The sequence below is a fragment of the Mandrillus leucophaeus genome, unplaced genomic scaffold (genome assembly GCF_000951045.1).
Source record: "Mandrillus leucophaeus isolate KB7577 unplaced genomic scaffold, Mleu.le_1.0 Scaffold419, whole genome shotgun sequence".
NCBI lineage: Eukaryota > Metazoa > Chordata > Mammalia > Primates > Cercopithecidae > Mandrillus > Mandrillus leucophaeus.
This window is the reverse complement of record NW_012104465.1, coordinates 265,169-279,870: the sequence shown is the minus strand read 5'-3', so window position 1 is coordinate 279,870 and position 14,702 is coordinate 265,169. Positions and strand designations below refer to the sequence as shown.

At 45.2% G+C, this 14,702-nt stretch overlaps 1 protein-coding gene across 8 annotated transcripts in view; it reads right to left on the bottom strand.

Annotated features, from left to right (window-relative positions):
- Positions 1-14,702, bottom strand: part of RHOT1 (ras homolog family member T1) — an 88,790-nt gene that overhangs the window by 49,804 nt on the left and 24,284 nt on the right. For 7 of the 8 annotated variants that reach the window (XR_001007429.1, XM_011992847.1, XM_011992848.1 and 4 more), the window contains exon 2: positions 1,760-1,818. Coding sequence is in view for 5 of the 8 variants with exons in the window: in XM_011992842.1 (XP_011848232.1) it covers positions 1,760-1,818 (59 nt within the window). In the remaining 3 variants the exon portion in view is untranslated. The remainder of the gene's footprint in view (positions 1-1,759; positions 1,819-14,702) is intronic. The other variant, XM_011992846.1, reaches the window with a different exon arrangement.

Below are 14,702 nucleotides of genomic sequence, written 5' to 3'. Positions count from 1 at the left end.
ACATAAACCTTATGTTTGTTTGTTTTTTATTTATTTTTTGAGACAGGGTTTCGCTCTTGTTGCCTAGGCTGGAGTGCAATGGGACGATCTCAGCTCACTGCAACCTCTGCCTCTGGGTTCAAGCTATTCTCCTGCCTCAGCCTTCCAAGTAGCTGGGATTATAGGCATGCACCACCATGCCTGGCTAATTTTGTATTTTACTAGAGACGGGGTTTCACCATGTTGGCCAGGCTGGTCTTGAACTCCTGACCTCAAGTGATCCGCCCACCTCAGCCCCCTAAAGTGCTGGGATTACAGGCATGAGCCACCGCATCCAGCCAAGCCTTATGTTTAATGATTCCATCTTTCACAAGGACTGAATTTTTTTTAATTAATTAAAAACTCTTCTAGATTACTCATAATCGCTAAAAAAGTGAAAAGATAAATTTAAAAAAACCAAAAACACAAAACCCTTATCCACAATCAAGAGGACTATGCTAAAACAATTCTAAACTAAAACTCTCACAGAAAACTTTTAGATGTTATATCCAGAGTAATTATAAATTAATGTTACTGATTCTACAAATAATACATGAAAATATACTTCATTTCTTAAATTAAGTAATTACTTATTTAACCATCTTGTCTAAGAGAAAAAAGGCAAAAAATAATAATAAATAGTCTTTTGGCAGCTGTAAATGTTGAAAACACTACCACATGATACATCAAATTCTTATTTGAACAATGAAATTATACAGATATTCCTATCTAAAGTAGAGTAAAAGGAGGATAAATGTAAACTGTGACACTAATGATACCTGCTATGCAAGAAAGAGGGTAATTTGAAATTATTTTCATCCTATTATACAAATTTCATTCCCTCTAATTATATGCTAACTTTATGTAAAGTTTAGCCAACAGCTCCTCACTCTAGAACTTCCAAAATGTAAATTTATTGCCAGTAATAATAAAACCGCCTTACTACCTTTGGTGGCACTTCCCTGCTATTAAATTCATCTCATTTGAGACCCATAACAATCCTTTGAGGTAGGCAAAGGTAGAATGAGGTCGTTTCATCATTTGTGAAATAAAGCAGGTAGATCATATTAAGGGTTTTCAAATATATGTATCATAATTCTAGTGGTTCCGACAAAAACACCTCACAGACCAGGGAGTGTCAGGCAGAAGGCAAGAAGGGATTCACACCTTTCCCCTTAACTTCAACTCATGGAATGCTCATTATCTTTTTTATATTTTGGGTTTATGAGCAACATTTTATTTTTAAGAAAGGGTTATAGAGCTTATATTATATCTATATCCCTTTCAGCTTCCATTTTATAGATGAGACAACTGAGGCACAGAGAGTACAAAGGTCCTAGACAAAGTCAAAGGAAGAAAATGCAAAAGACTTAGGTGAACTTAGATATAGGTTGGTTATTTCTTCTATACTGTACTTCCTAGACATAACTGATAAACAAATATTAGCTTTTTAAAAAGTCCCAACTGGCAGGGCACAGTGGTACATCCCAGCACTCTGGGAAGCTGAGACAGGAGGATTGCTTGAGTCCAAGAGTTGGAGGTTGCAGTGGGCTATGATGGCACCACTGCACTCCAGCCTGGGCAACAGAGTGAGACCCTGTCTCTAAACAAGGAAGAAAAAAAGTCTCAACTGTCCAAAAGGAAGCACATAACACATGCCAAAAGAGACAGAGTTCAGTTCATTTTAATTGGATTTTGATAATTTTTTTAAAAATTTAAATATGGAAATCAAAATGTTTACCTCTTCTGGAAATTCTTCACTGACCAGAGACATAATCAGTGATGTCTTCCCCACTCTAGCTGTGAAAAGAAAAATCGTTACTTTAATAAAGTGTTTAGGTTCTACATAAGCTCAAATTCGGCAACCACATAAGGAAGTTTGTTACTCATTAGCTAAAATCTAAGGCATCCAAATTATCAAGTTTTAGTATAATACTTAAAAGTATATCTAGGCCGGGCACGGTGGCTCAAGCCTGTAATCCCAGCACTTTGGGAGGCCGAGGCGGGTGGATCACGAGGTCAGGAGATCGAGACCAACCTGGCTAACATGGTGAAACCCCGTCTCTACTAAAAATACAAAAAAAAAACTAGCCGGGCGTGGTGGCGGGCGCCTGTAGTCCCAGCTACTCGGAGGCTGAGGCAGGAGAATGGCGTGAACCTGGGAGGCGGAGCTTGCAGTGAGCCAAGATCGCGCCACTGCACTCCAGCCTGGGTGACACAGCGCGAGACTCCGTCTCAAAAAAAAAAAAAAAAAAGTATATCTTTATGTTTAGAAAAGTCACACATACTCATTGTTTTTAAAAACTTGCCAAAATATATTCTGTAAAAGCACAAATCCCTCCTAACATCCTCTACTAACATTTTAATATTCTCCCAGATTTTTCCTATACTTATATTAACTTGCAATATTTTACCACAAAGGAATCATAGTTATCACACTACTTTGCAATTTTCCTTTATCACTTAATTATGCATTTGGGCAGTATTTCATGTCAGTATATAAAAACTCCTAGGAGAAGAGAAGACAAAAGTTACTGGTTAATGGGTACATAGTTTTTGTTGAGGATAATAAAAAAAAGTTTTAAGTACAGATAGTGGTGATGGTTACACAACATTATGAATAAATTTAATGTTGCTGAATTGTATACTTACAGTTAATAAGTTACATATATTTTAAACAATTTTTAAAAGCAGCAATAATAAACCCATTTTATATTTGTATTTCTTAAATTTTTTTTTTTTTTTTTGAGATGGAGTCTCACTGTGTTGCCTAGGCTAGAGTGCAGTGGCGCAATCTTGACTCACTGTAATCTCCACCGCATGGGTTCATTCAAGCGATTTTCGTGCCTTAGCCTCCCAAGTAGCTGGGATTATAGGCATGTGTCACCATGTCCAGCTAATTTTTGTATTTTTAGTAGAGACAGGGTTTCCCCATGTTGGCCAGGCTGGTCTCGAACTCCTGACCTCAGGTGATCCACCTGCCTCGGCCTCCCAAAGTGCTGGGATTACAGGCGTGAGCTACCGCGCCCAGCCATCCTGCATTATTTTTGATAGTTGTATTAGAATCCACTGTATGATGTATTATAATTTATTAAAATAAACTCTTAACAAGGAACATTGGAATGTTTCCAAGTTTTAACTTTTTTTTTTTTTTTTGATTCAGGGTCCCACTCTGATTGCCCAAGCTGGAGTGCAGTGGTATGATTTTTTTCGCTCTCTGCAGCCTCGACCTCCCCAGGCTCAGGTGATTCTCCCAGCTCAGCCTCCCGAGTAGCTGGGACTACAGGCAGATGCCACTACAATCAGATAATTTTTTTGTATTTTTAATAGAGACAGGGTTTCGTTATGTTGCCCAGGCTGGTCTCAAACTCCTGGACTCAAGCAATCCACCAACCTAAGCCTCCCAAAGTGCTGGGATTACAGGTGTGAGTCACTGCACCTGGCCCTAAGTTTTCACTTTTATAAACAATGCAACAATTAGTATTTCTACAGAATAAATTCCTAGAAGTAGAACTCAAGTTAGTGCACAAGATCTTTTTTATTTTTAACTGACACTGTTAAACTATCTCCAAAAACGAAAAAACCAATTTACATCCTCGTAAACAGAATATCAGAGTGCCCATTTCTATGCATCTCTACATTCTTTCTTCCATAGAGCATCATATTTAAAAGGTTAGTAACAAGGTAAAAGCAAAGAAAGTCTCCTATTACATTTTCTATTCTAGCAATTTTTTTATACACAAACTTTAAAATCTTAACTTTTATTATGAAATTTGACTTCTATTCCTGTCACTTTCTGATCATATAATTACTACTGTTAGACATTCAACTCATCAACTAAACCCTTTTGTGAATCTAGAGGAAAACAGTCCACATGCTTACTAATCTCTGCCATTATCAACAAATTATAGTTTCCAAAATTAAAGTCTAAATATAAAAGAAATGAAATTTTTTGAGTTAAGAAAAGTCCCATTCCCTTCTTAAACGATTAAAAGGAAGGGTGAACACAAGTCAAGTCTCTGGGAAAATAGTGAATGTCTAGAACACAGGAAGGACAGTGAAAACAGCTTAGAGAATGCTATGAACAACTGAGTACCACTGATAGAGGGATAGATTAGATGATTTAACAGGTGTCTTCTAGCTCTGATTTCTACAGGCCTTTTCAATTGACTTGTGTAAGGTTTGGGCCTTTTTCAAACGGCTGGCCACAGGTCACATTTCACAGAGTTCTGATGATGTCCATGAATCCATCATCATAGAACCACTAGAATCTAGTTAGCAATGTCAGTTTATTCAGCTCCCCAGAAAATTTTCAGATAAAGAACCTGGGATCCAGGACAGTCATTTTCTCCAAGTCTCACTAAAAGATTAGTTGCAGATTTAAGAGAATAACCCATCTCCTGATGGTCAAGTCAATGCTTTCTCTTTATTGTGCCATACTTAACATCAAAAGGGAATGGTGACCCCTAAAGCCATGCATCAGAATAATTTATGAGGCTTATATATATTATATAAATAAATATATTTTTATATATAAATATTATATATTTTTTTGTGTGTGTGTGTGTGTGTGTGTGTGTGTATGTCTGGTGCAGCGGCTCATGCCTGTAATCCCAGCACTTTGTGAGGCTGAAGTGGGAGGACTCTTTGAGGCCAGGAGTTCCAGACCAGCCTAGGTAACATAGTGAGACCCTGTCTCTACAAAACAGTTTTCAAAAAATTAGCCAGGTGTGGTGGCACACACTTGTAGTCCCAGCTATTTGGGAGGCTGAGGCGGGAGGACTGTTTGAGCACAGGAGTTGGAGAACACAGTGCTCCATGATCCTACCATTGTACTCCACCTGGGGTGACAGGGTGAAACTCTGTCTGAAGGAAAAAATATATGCGTGTGTATGTGAGAGACAGTGTGTGTGTGTGCACTTTTCCTTTGTTTTCCTTTGAGATGGGGGTCTCTGTCACCTAGGTTGGAGCATAGTGGGATGATCATAGCTCACTGTAGCCTCGAACTCTTGGGCTCAAGCAATCCTCCTGCCTTAGCCTCCTGAATAGCTAGTACTACAGGCCACGCCGCCACATCCAGTAAATTTTTTAATTCTTTGTGGGGACAGGGTCTCACCATGTTGCCCAAGATGATCTTAAACTCCTGGCCTCAAGCAATCCTCCTGTCTTGGTCTCCCAAGTTGCTGGTATTACAGGACCCAGCCAAGATTTTCAGTGTAGATGAAACAGCCTTATATCAGAAGAAGATGCCATCAATAGCTAGAGAGCAGACATCAATGCCTGGTTTCAAAGCTTAAACGGATAGGCTGACTCTTGTTAGGGGCTAATGCAGGTTGCCTTTAAATTGAAGCCAGTGGTCATTTGCCATTCTGAAAATCCTAGAGCCCTTAAAAATTATGCTCAATCTGGCCAGGCATGGTGGCTCGCACCTGTAATCTCAGTTACTCAGGAGGCTCCACTGAAAATACAAAAATTAACCAGGCGTTGTGGCAGGCGCCTGTAGTCCCAGCTACTCAGGAGGCTGAGGCAGGAGAATGGCATGAACCCATGAGGCGGAGTTTGCAGTGAGCCGAGATTGCACCACTGCACTCCAGCCCGGGCAACACAGCGAGACTTCAACTCAAAAAAAAAAAAAAAAAATTATGCTCAATCTATTCTGCCTGCACTCTATAAATGGAATAACAAAGCCTGGATGACAATACATCTGTTTACAGAATGGTTTACTGAATATTTTAAGCCTACTACTGAGACCAACTCCTCAAAAAAAAAGACTCCTTTCAAAATATTACTGCTCACTGACAATACACCTGTTCACCCAAGAGCACTGATGGAGACGTACGAGATTATTTTTGTGCCTGCTAACAAGACATCCGGTCTGCCGTCCATGGTTCAAGGAGTAATTATAACTTTCAAGACTTATTATTTAGGCTTACTATTTACATTTTGTAAGCCTATATATAGCTGCCATAGACAGTGATTCCTCTGATGGATGTGGGCAAAGTAAACTAAAAACCTTCTGGAAATAATGCACTATTCTAGATGCCATTAAGAACATTCATGATTCATGGGAGATCAAAGTAACATTATCAGGAGTTTGGAAGAAGTTGGTTCCAACCCTCACATGACTTTGAGGGATTCAAGACCTCAATGAAGGAATTGCAGATATGGTGGAAATAGCAAGAAAAGAGCTAGAATTAGAAGTGAAGCCTTAAAATGTGACTAAACTACTGCAATCTCATAATAAAACTTGAACAGATTAAGAGTTTATTATGGATGAGCAAAGAATGTGGTTTCTTGAGACAGAATCTAGTGGTGAAGATGCTGTGAGCAATACTGAAATGACAACAAACGACTTGGAATATTACAAACTTAGTTGATAAAGCAGCAGTAGGGTTTGAGGGGACTGACTCCAATTCTGAAAGAAGTTCCACTGTGGGTAAAATGCTATTAAATGGCATCACATGCTACAGAGAAACCTTTAGTGAAAGGAAGAGTCAATCGATGCAGCAAACATCATAGTTGTCTTATTTTAAGAAATTGCCACAGTCACCCCAGCCTTCAGCAATCACCACCCTAAACAGTCAGCAGCCATCAACCCTGAGGCAAGACTCTCCACCAGCAAAAAGGTTACAACTCATTGAAGGCTCAGATAATCATTAGCATTTTTTGACAATCAAGTATTTTTTAATTAAGGTATGTACATTTTTTAGACATTACATTACATACTTAACAGACTACGCATAGTATGAACATAACTTTTTTTTTTTTTTTAAGATAGAGTCTCGCTCTGTCACCCAAGCTGGAATGCAGTGGCACAATCTTGGCTCACTGCAACCTCTGCCACCCAGATTCAAGGAATTTTCATGCCTCAGCCACTTGAGTGGTTGGGATTCCAAGCATGTGCCACTACGTCTGGCTAAATTTTTTTGTATTTTTAGTAGAGATGGGGTTTCACCTTGTTGGCCATGCAGGTCTTGAACTCCTGGTCTCAGGAGATCCGCCCATCTTGGCATCCCAAAGTGCTGGGATTACAGGCATGCACCACTGCACCCAGCCTGTAAACATAACTTTTATATGCACTGGGAAACCAAAAAAATTTGTAAGCCACTTTACTGTGGCAGTGTAGAACCAAACTCACAGTATCTCTGAAGTATGCCTGTTTATTTATTTATATATGAGTACAGACTAACAGACTCCTGTATTATCCTATTATTTTATGGTTTGTCATTATTTGGAGGCTGAAGTTCCATTTCACTTCTAAAAATGACACTTATGCAGGTATAAGTCAGCATGTGCAATATGATCCCATTTTAAAGATAAATATGTTTGTGCATAGAAAAAACCCTGGATGAATATATTATACTAACAGTGGTTATCTTGAAAAACAAACACAAAATTTTTGTAACTAGAAAAGATCAGTAACTTTTTTTTTTTTTTTTTTTTGGGACAGGGTCTCTGTCGATCACTCAGGCTGGAGTGTAGCGGCACGATCTTGGTTCACTGCAACTTCCACCTCCCAGGTTCAAGCCATTCTTGTGCCTCAGCCTCCCAAGTAGCTAGGATTACAGGTGTATGCCACCATGCCTGGCTAATTTTTGTATTGTTGTTTTTGTTTTTGTTGTTGTTGTTGTTGTTAGTAGAGAGGGAGTTTCACCATGTTGGCCAGGCTGGTCTTGAACTCCTGGCCTGAAGTGATCCACCCGCCTCGGCCTCCGTAAGTGCTGGGATTACAGGTGTGAGCCACCACGTCCAGCTTATTTATTTATTTTTGAGACAGGGTCTCACTCTGTCACCCAGGTTGAAGTGCAATTGCAACATCACAGCTCACTGTAGTGGCCAGGCTGGTCTTGAACTCCTGGCCTGAAGTGATCCACCCGCCTCGGCCTCCGTAAGTGCTGGGATTACAGGTGTGAGCCACCACGTCCAGCTTATTTATTTATTTTTGAGACAGGGTCTCACTCTGTCACCCAGGTTGAAGTGCAATTGCAACATCACAGCTCACTGTAGTGGCCAGGCTGGTCTTGAACTCCTGGCCTGAAGTGATCCACCCGCCTCGGCCTCCGTAAGTGCTGGGATTACAGGTGTGAGCCACCACGTCCAGCTTATTTATTTATTTTTGAGACAGGGTCTCACTCTGTCACCCAGGTTGAAGTGCAATTGCAACATCACAGCTCACTGTAGTGGCCAGGCTGGTCTTGAACTCCTGGCCTGAAGTGATCCACCCGCCTCGGCCTCCGTAAGTGCTGGGATTACAGGTGTGAGCCACCACGTCCAGCTTATTTATTTATTTTTGAGACAGGGTCTCACTCTGTCACCCAGGTTGAAGTGCAATTGCAACATCACAGCTCACTGTAGTGGCCAGGCTGGTCTTGAACTCCTGGCCTGAAGTGATCCACCCGCCTCGGCCTCCGTAAGTGCTGGGATTACAGGTGTGAGCCACCACGTCCAGCTTATTTATTTATTTTTGAGACAGGGTCTCACTCTGTCACCCAGGTTGAAGTGCAATTGCAACATCACAGCTCACTGTAGTGGCCAGGCTGGTCTTGAACTCCTGGCCTGAAGTGATCCACCCGCCTCGGCCTCCGTAAGTGCTGGGATTACAGGTGTGAGCCACCACGTCCAGCTTATTTATTTATTTTTGAGACAGGGTCTCACTCTGTCACCCAGGTTGAAGTGCAATTGCAACATCACAGCTCACTGTAGTGGCCAGGCTGGTCTTGAACTCCTGGCCTGAAGTGATCCACCCGCCTCGGCCTCCGTAAGTGCTGGGATTACAGGTGTGAGCCACCACGTCCAGCTTATTTATTTATTTTTGAGACAGGGTCTCACTCTGTCACCCAGGTTGAAGTGCAATTGCAACATCACAGCTCACTGTAGTGGCCAGGCTGGTCTTGAACTCCTGGCCTGAAGTGATCCACCCGCCTCGGCCTCCGTAAGTGCTGGGATTACAGGTGTGAGCCACCACGTCCAGCTTATTTATTTATTTTTGAGACAGGGTCTCACTCTGTCACCCAGGTTGAAGTGCAATTGCAACATCACAGCTCACTGTAGTGGCCAGGCTGGTCTTGAACTCCTGGCCTGAAGTGATCCACCCGCCTCGGCCTCCGTAAGTGCTGGGATTACAGGTGTGAGCCACCACGTCCAGCTTATTTATTTATTTTTGAGACAGGGTCTCACTCTGTCACCCAGGTTGAAGTGCAATTGCAACATCACAGCTCACTGTAGTGGCCAGGCTGGTCTTGAACTCCTGGCCTGAAGTGATCCACCCGCCTCGGCCTCCGTAAGTGCTGGGATTACAGGTGTGAGCCACCACGTCCAGCTTATTTATTTATTTTTGAGACAGGGTCTCACTCTGTCACCCAGGTTGAAGTGCAATTGCAACATCACAGCTCACTGTAGTGGCCAGGCTGGTCTTGAACTCCTGGCCTGAAGTGATCCACCCGCCTCGGCCTCCGTAAGTGCTGGGATTACAGGTGTGAGCCACCACGTCCAGCTTATTTATTTATTTTTGAGACAGGGTCTCACTCTGTCACCCAGGTTGAAGTGCAATTGCAACATCACAGCTCACTGTAGTGGCCAGGCTGGTCTTGAACTCCTGGCCTGAAGTGATCCACCCGCCTCGGCCTCCGTAAGTGCTGGGATTACAGGTGTGAGCCACCACGTCCAGCTTATTTATTTATTTTTGAGACAGGGTCTCACTCTGTCACCCAGGTTGAAGTGCAATTGCAACATCACAGCTCACTGTAGTGGCCAGGCTGGTCTTGAACTCCTGGCCTGAAGTGATCCACCCGCCTCGGCCTCCGTAAGTGCTGGGATTACAGGTGTGAGCCACCACGTCCAGCTTATTTATTTATTTTTGAGACAGGGTCTCACTCTGTCACCCAGGTTGAAGTGCAATTGCAACATCACAGCTCACTGTAGTGGCCAGGCTGGTCTTGAACTCCTGGCCTGAAGTGATCCACCCGCCTCGGCCTCCGTAAGTGCTGGGATTACAGGTGTGAGCCACCACGTCCAGCTTATTTATTTATTTTTGAGACAGGGTCTCACTCTGTCACCCAGGTTGAAGTGCAATTGCAACATCACAGCTCACTGTAGTGGCCAGGCTGGTCTTGAACTCCTGGCCTGAAGTGATCCACCCGCCTCGGCCTCCGTAAGTGCTGGGATTACAGGTGTGAGCCACCACGTCCAGCTTATTTATTTATTTTTGAGACAGGGTCTCACTCTGTCACCCAGGTTGAAGTGCAATTGCAACATCACAGCTCACTGTAGTGGCCAGGCTGGTCTTGAACTCCTGGCCTGAAGTGATCCACCCGCCTCGGCCTCCGTAAGTGCTGGGATTACAGGTGTGAGCCACCACGTCCAGCTTATTTATTTATTTTTGAGACAGGGTCTCACTCTGTCACCCAGGTTGAAGTGCAATTGCAACATCACAGCTCACTGTAGTGGCCAGGCTGGTCTTGAACTCCTGGCCTGAAGTGATCCACCCGCCTCGGCCTCCGTAAGTGCTGGGATTACAGGTGTGAGCCACCACGTCCAGCTTATTTATTTATTTTTGAGACAGGGTCTCACTCTGTCACCCAGGTTGAAGTGCAATTGCAACATCACAGCTCACTGTAGTGGCCAGGCTGGTCTTGAACTCCTGGCCTGAAGTGATCCACCCGCCTCGGCCTCCGTAAGTGCTGGGATTACAGGTGTGAGCCACCACGTCCAGCTTATTTATTTATTTTTGAGACAGGGTCTCACTCTGTCACCCAGGTTGAAGTGCAATTGCAACATCACAGCTCACTGTAGTGGCCAGGCTGGTCTTGAACTCCTGGCCTGAAGTGATCCACCCGCCTCGGCCTCCGTAAGTGCTGGGATTACAGGTGTGAGCCACCACGTCCAGCTTATTTATTTATTTTTGAGACAGGGTCTCACTCTGTCACCCAGGTTGAAGTGCAATTGCAACATCACAGCTCACTGTAGTGGCCAGGCTGGTCTTGAACTCCTGGCCTGAAGTGATCCACCCGCCTCGGCCTCCGTAAGTGCTGGGATTACAGGTGTGAGCCACCACGTCCAGCTTATTTATTTATTTTTGAGACAGGGTCTCACTCTGTCACCCAGGTTGAAGTGCAATTGCAACATCACAGCTCACTGTAGTGGCCAGGCTGGTCTTGAACTCCTGGCCTGAAGTGATCCACCCGCCTCGGCCTCCGTAAGTGCTGGGATTACAGGTGTGAGCCACCACGTCCAGCTTATTTATTTATTTTTGAGACAGGGTCTCACTCTGTCACCCAGGTTGAAGTGCAATTGCAACATCACAGCTCACTGTAGTGGCCAGGCTGGTCTTGAACTCCTGGCCTGAAGTGATCCACCCGCCTCGGCCTCCGTAAGTGCTGGGATTACAGGTGTGAGCCACCACGTCCAGCTTATTTATTTATTTTTGAGACAGGGTCTCACTCTGTCACCCAGGTTGAAGTGCAATTGCAACATCACAGCTCACTGTAGTGGCCAGGCTGGTCTTGAACTCCTGGCCTGAAGTGATCCACCCGCCTCGGCCTCCGTAAGTGCTGGGATTACAGGTGTGAGCCACCACGTCCAGCTTATTTATTTATTTTTGAGACAGGGTCTCACTCTGTCACCCAGGTTGAAGTGCAATTGCAACATCACAGCTCACTGTAGTGGCCAGGCTGGTCTTGAACTCCTGGCCTGAAGTGATCCACCCGCCTCGGCCTCCGTAAGTGCTGGGATTACAGGTGTGAGCCACCACGTCCAGCTTATTTATTTATTTTTGAGACAGGGTCTCACTCTGTCACCCAGGTTGAAGTGCAATTGCAACATCACAGCTCACTGTAGTGGCCAGGCTGGTCTTGAACTCCTGGCCTGAAGTGATCCACCCGCCTCGGCCTCCGTAAGTGCTGGGATTACAGGTGTGAGCCACCACGTCCAGCTTATTTATTTATTTTTGAGACAGGGTCTCACTCTGTCACCCAGGTTGAAGTGCAATTGCAACATCACAGCTCACTGTAGTGGCCAGGCTGGTCTTGAACTCCTGGCCTGAAGTGATCCACCCGCCTCGGCCTCCGTAAGTGCTGGGATTACAGGTGTGAGCCACCACGTCCAGCTTATTTATTTATTTTTGAGACAGGGTCTCACTCTGTCACCCAGGTTGAAGTGCAATTGCAACATCACAGCTCACTGTAGTGGCCAGGCTGGTCTTGAACTCCTGGCCTGAAGTGATCCACCCGCCTCGGCCTCCGTAAGTGCTGGGATTACAGGTGTGAGCCACCACGTCCAGCTTATTTATTTATTTTTGAGACAGGGTCTCACTCTGTCACCCAGGTTGAAGTGCAATTGCAACATCACAGCTCACTGTAGTGGCCAGGCTGGTCTTGAACTCCTGGCCTGAAGTGATCCACCCGCCTCGGCCTCCGTAAGTGCTGGGATTACAGGTGTGAGCCACCACGTCCAGCTTATTTATTTATTTTTGAGACAGGGTCTCACTCTGTCACCCAGGTTGAAGTGCAATTGCAACATCACAGCTCACTGTAGTGGCCAGGCTGGTCTTGAACTCCTGGCCTGAAGTGATCCACCCGCCTCGGCCTCCGTAAGTGCTGGGATTACAGGTGTGAGCCACCACGTCCAGCTTATTTATTTATTTTTGAGACAGGGTCTCACTCTGTCACCCAGGTTGAAGTGCAATTGCAACATCACAGCTCACTGTAGTGGCCAGGCTGGTCTTGAACTCCTGGCCTGAAGTGATCCACCCGCCTCGGCCTCCGTAAGTGCTGGGATTACAGGTGTGAGCCACCACGTCCAGCTTATTTATTTATTTTTGAGACAGGGTCTCACTCTGTCACCCAGGTTGAAGTGCAATTGCAACATCACAGCTCACTGTAGTGGCCAGGCTGGTCTTGAACTCCTGGCCTGAAGTGATCCACCCGCCTCGGCCTCCGTAAGTGCTGGGATTACAGGTGTGAGCCACCACGTCCAGCTTATTTATTTATTTTTGAGACAGGGTCTCACTCTGTCACCCAGGTTGAAGTGCAATTGCAACATCACAGCTCACTGTAGTGGCCAGGCTGGTCTTGAACTCCTGGCCTGAAGTGATCCACCCGCCTCGGCCTCCGTAAGTGCTGGGATTACAGGTGTGAGCCACCACGTCCAGCTTATTTATTTATTTTTGAGACAGGGTCTCACTCTGTCACCCAGGTTGAAGTGCAATTGCAACATCACAGCTCACTGTAGTGGCCAGGCTGGTCTTGAACTCCTGGCCTGAAGTGATCCACCCGCCTCGGCCTCCGTAAGTGCTGGGATTACAGGTGTGAGCCACCACGTCCAGCTTATTTATTTATTTTTGAGACAGGGTCTCACTCTGTCACCCAGGTTGAAGTGCAATTGCAACATCACAGCTCACTGTAGTGGCCAGGCTGGTCTTGAACTCCTGGCCTGAAGTGATCCACCCGCCTCGGCCTCCGTAAGTGCTGGGATTACAGGTGTGAGCCACCACGTCCAGCTTATTTATTTATTTTTGAGACAGGGTCTCACTCTGTCACCCAGGTTGAAGTGCAATTGCAACATCACAGCTCACTGTAGTGGCCAGGCTGGTCTTGAACTCCTGGCCTGAAGTGATCCACCCGCCTCGGCCTCCGTAAGTGCTGGGATTACAGGTGTGAGCCACCACGTCCAGCTTATTTATTTATTTTTGAGACAGGGTCTCACTCTGTCACCCAGGTTGAAGTGCAATTGCAACATCACAGCTCACTGTAGTGGCCAGGCTGGTCTTGAACTCCTGGCCTGAAGTGATCCACCCGCCTCGGCCTCCGTAAGTGCTGGGATTACAGGTGTGAGCCACCACGTCCAGCTTATTTATTTATTTTTGAGACAGGGTCTCACTCTGTCACCCAGGTTGAAGTGCAATTGCAACATCACAGCTCACTGTAGTGGCCAGGCTGGTCTTGAACTCCTGGCCTGAAGTGATCCACCCGCCTCGGCCTCCGTAAGTGCTGGGATTACAGGTGTGAGCCACCACGTCCAGCTTATTTATTTATTTTTGAGACAGGGTCTCACTCTGTCACCCAGGTTGAAGTGCAATTGCAACATCACAGCTCACTGTAGTGGCCAGGCTGGTCTTGAACTCCTGGCCTGAAGTGATCCACCCGCCTCGGCCTCCGTAAGTGCTGGGATTACAGGTGTGAGCCACCACGTCCAGCTTATTTATTTATTTTTGAGACAGGGTCTCACTCTGTCACCCAGGTTGAAGTGCAATTGCAACATCACAGCTCACTGTAGTTTTGACCTTCCAGGCTCAAATGATCCTCCCACCTCAGCCTCCTGGGTAGCTAGGACTACAGGTGTGCACTACTATACCTGGCTAATTTTCTGTATTTTTAGTAGAGACAGGGTTTCACTATGTTGCCCAGGCTGGTCTTGAATTCCTGGGCTCAAGTCATCTACCTGCCTCAACCTCCCAAAGTGCTGGGACTACAGGTGTAAGCCACCACGCCCAGCCTCAATAAGTATTATTTTTAAAGTCCATTTTTGGTATTAAAAATTGGGATGTGGCCGGGCGCGGTGGCTCAAGCCTGTAATCCCAGCACTTTGGGAGGCCGAGACGGGCGGATCACGAGGTCGGGAGATCGAGACCATCCTAGCTAACACGGTGAAACCCCGTCTCTACTAAAAAAATACAAAAAACTAGCCGG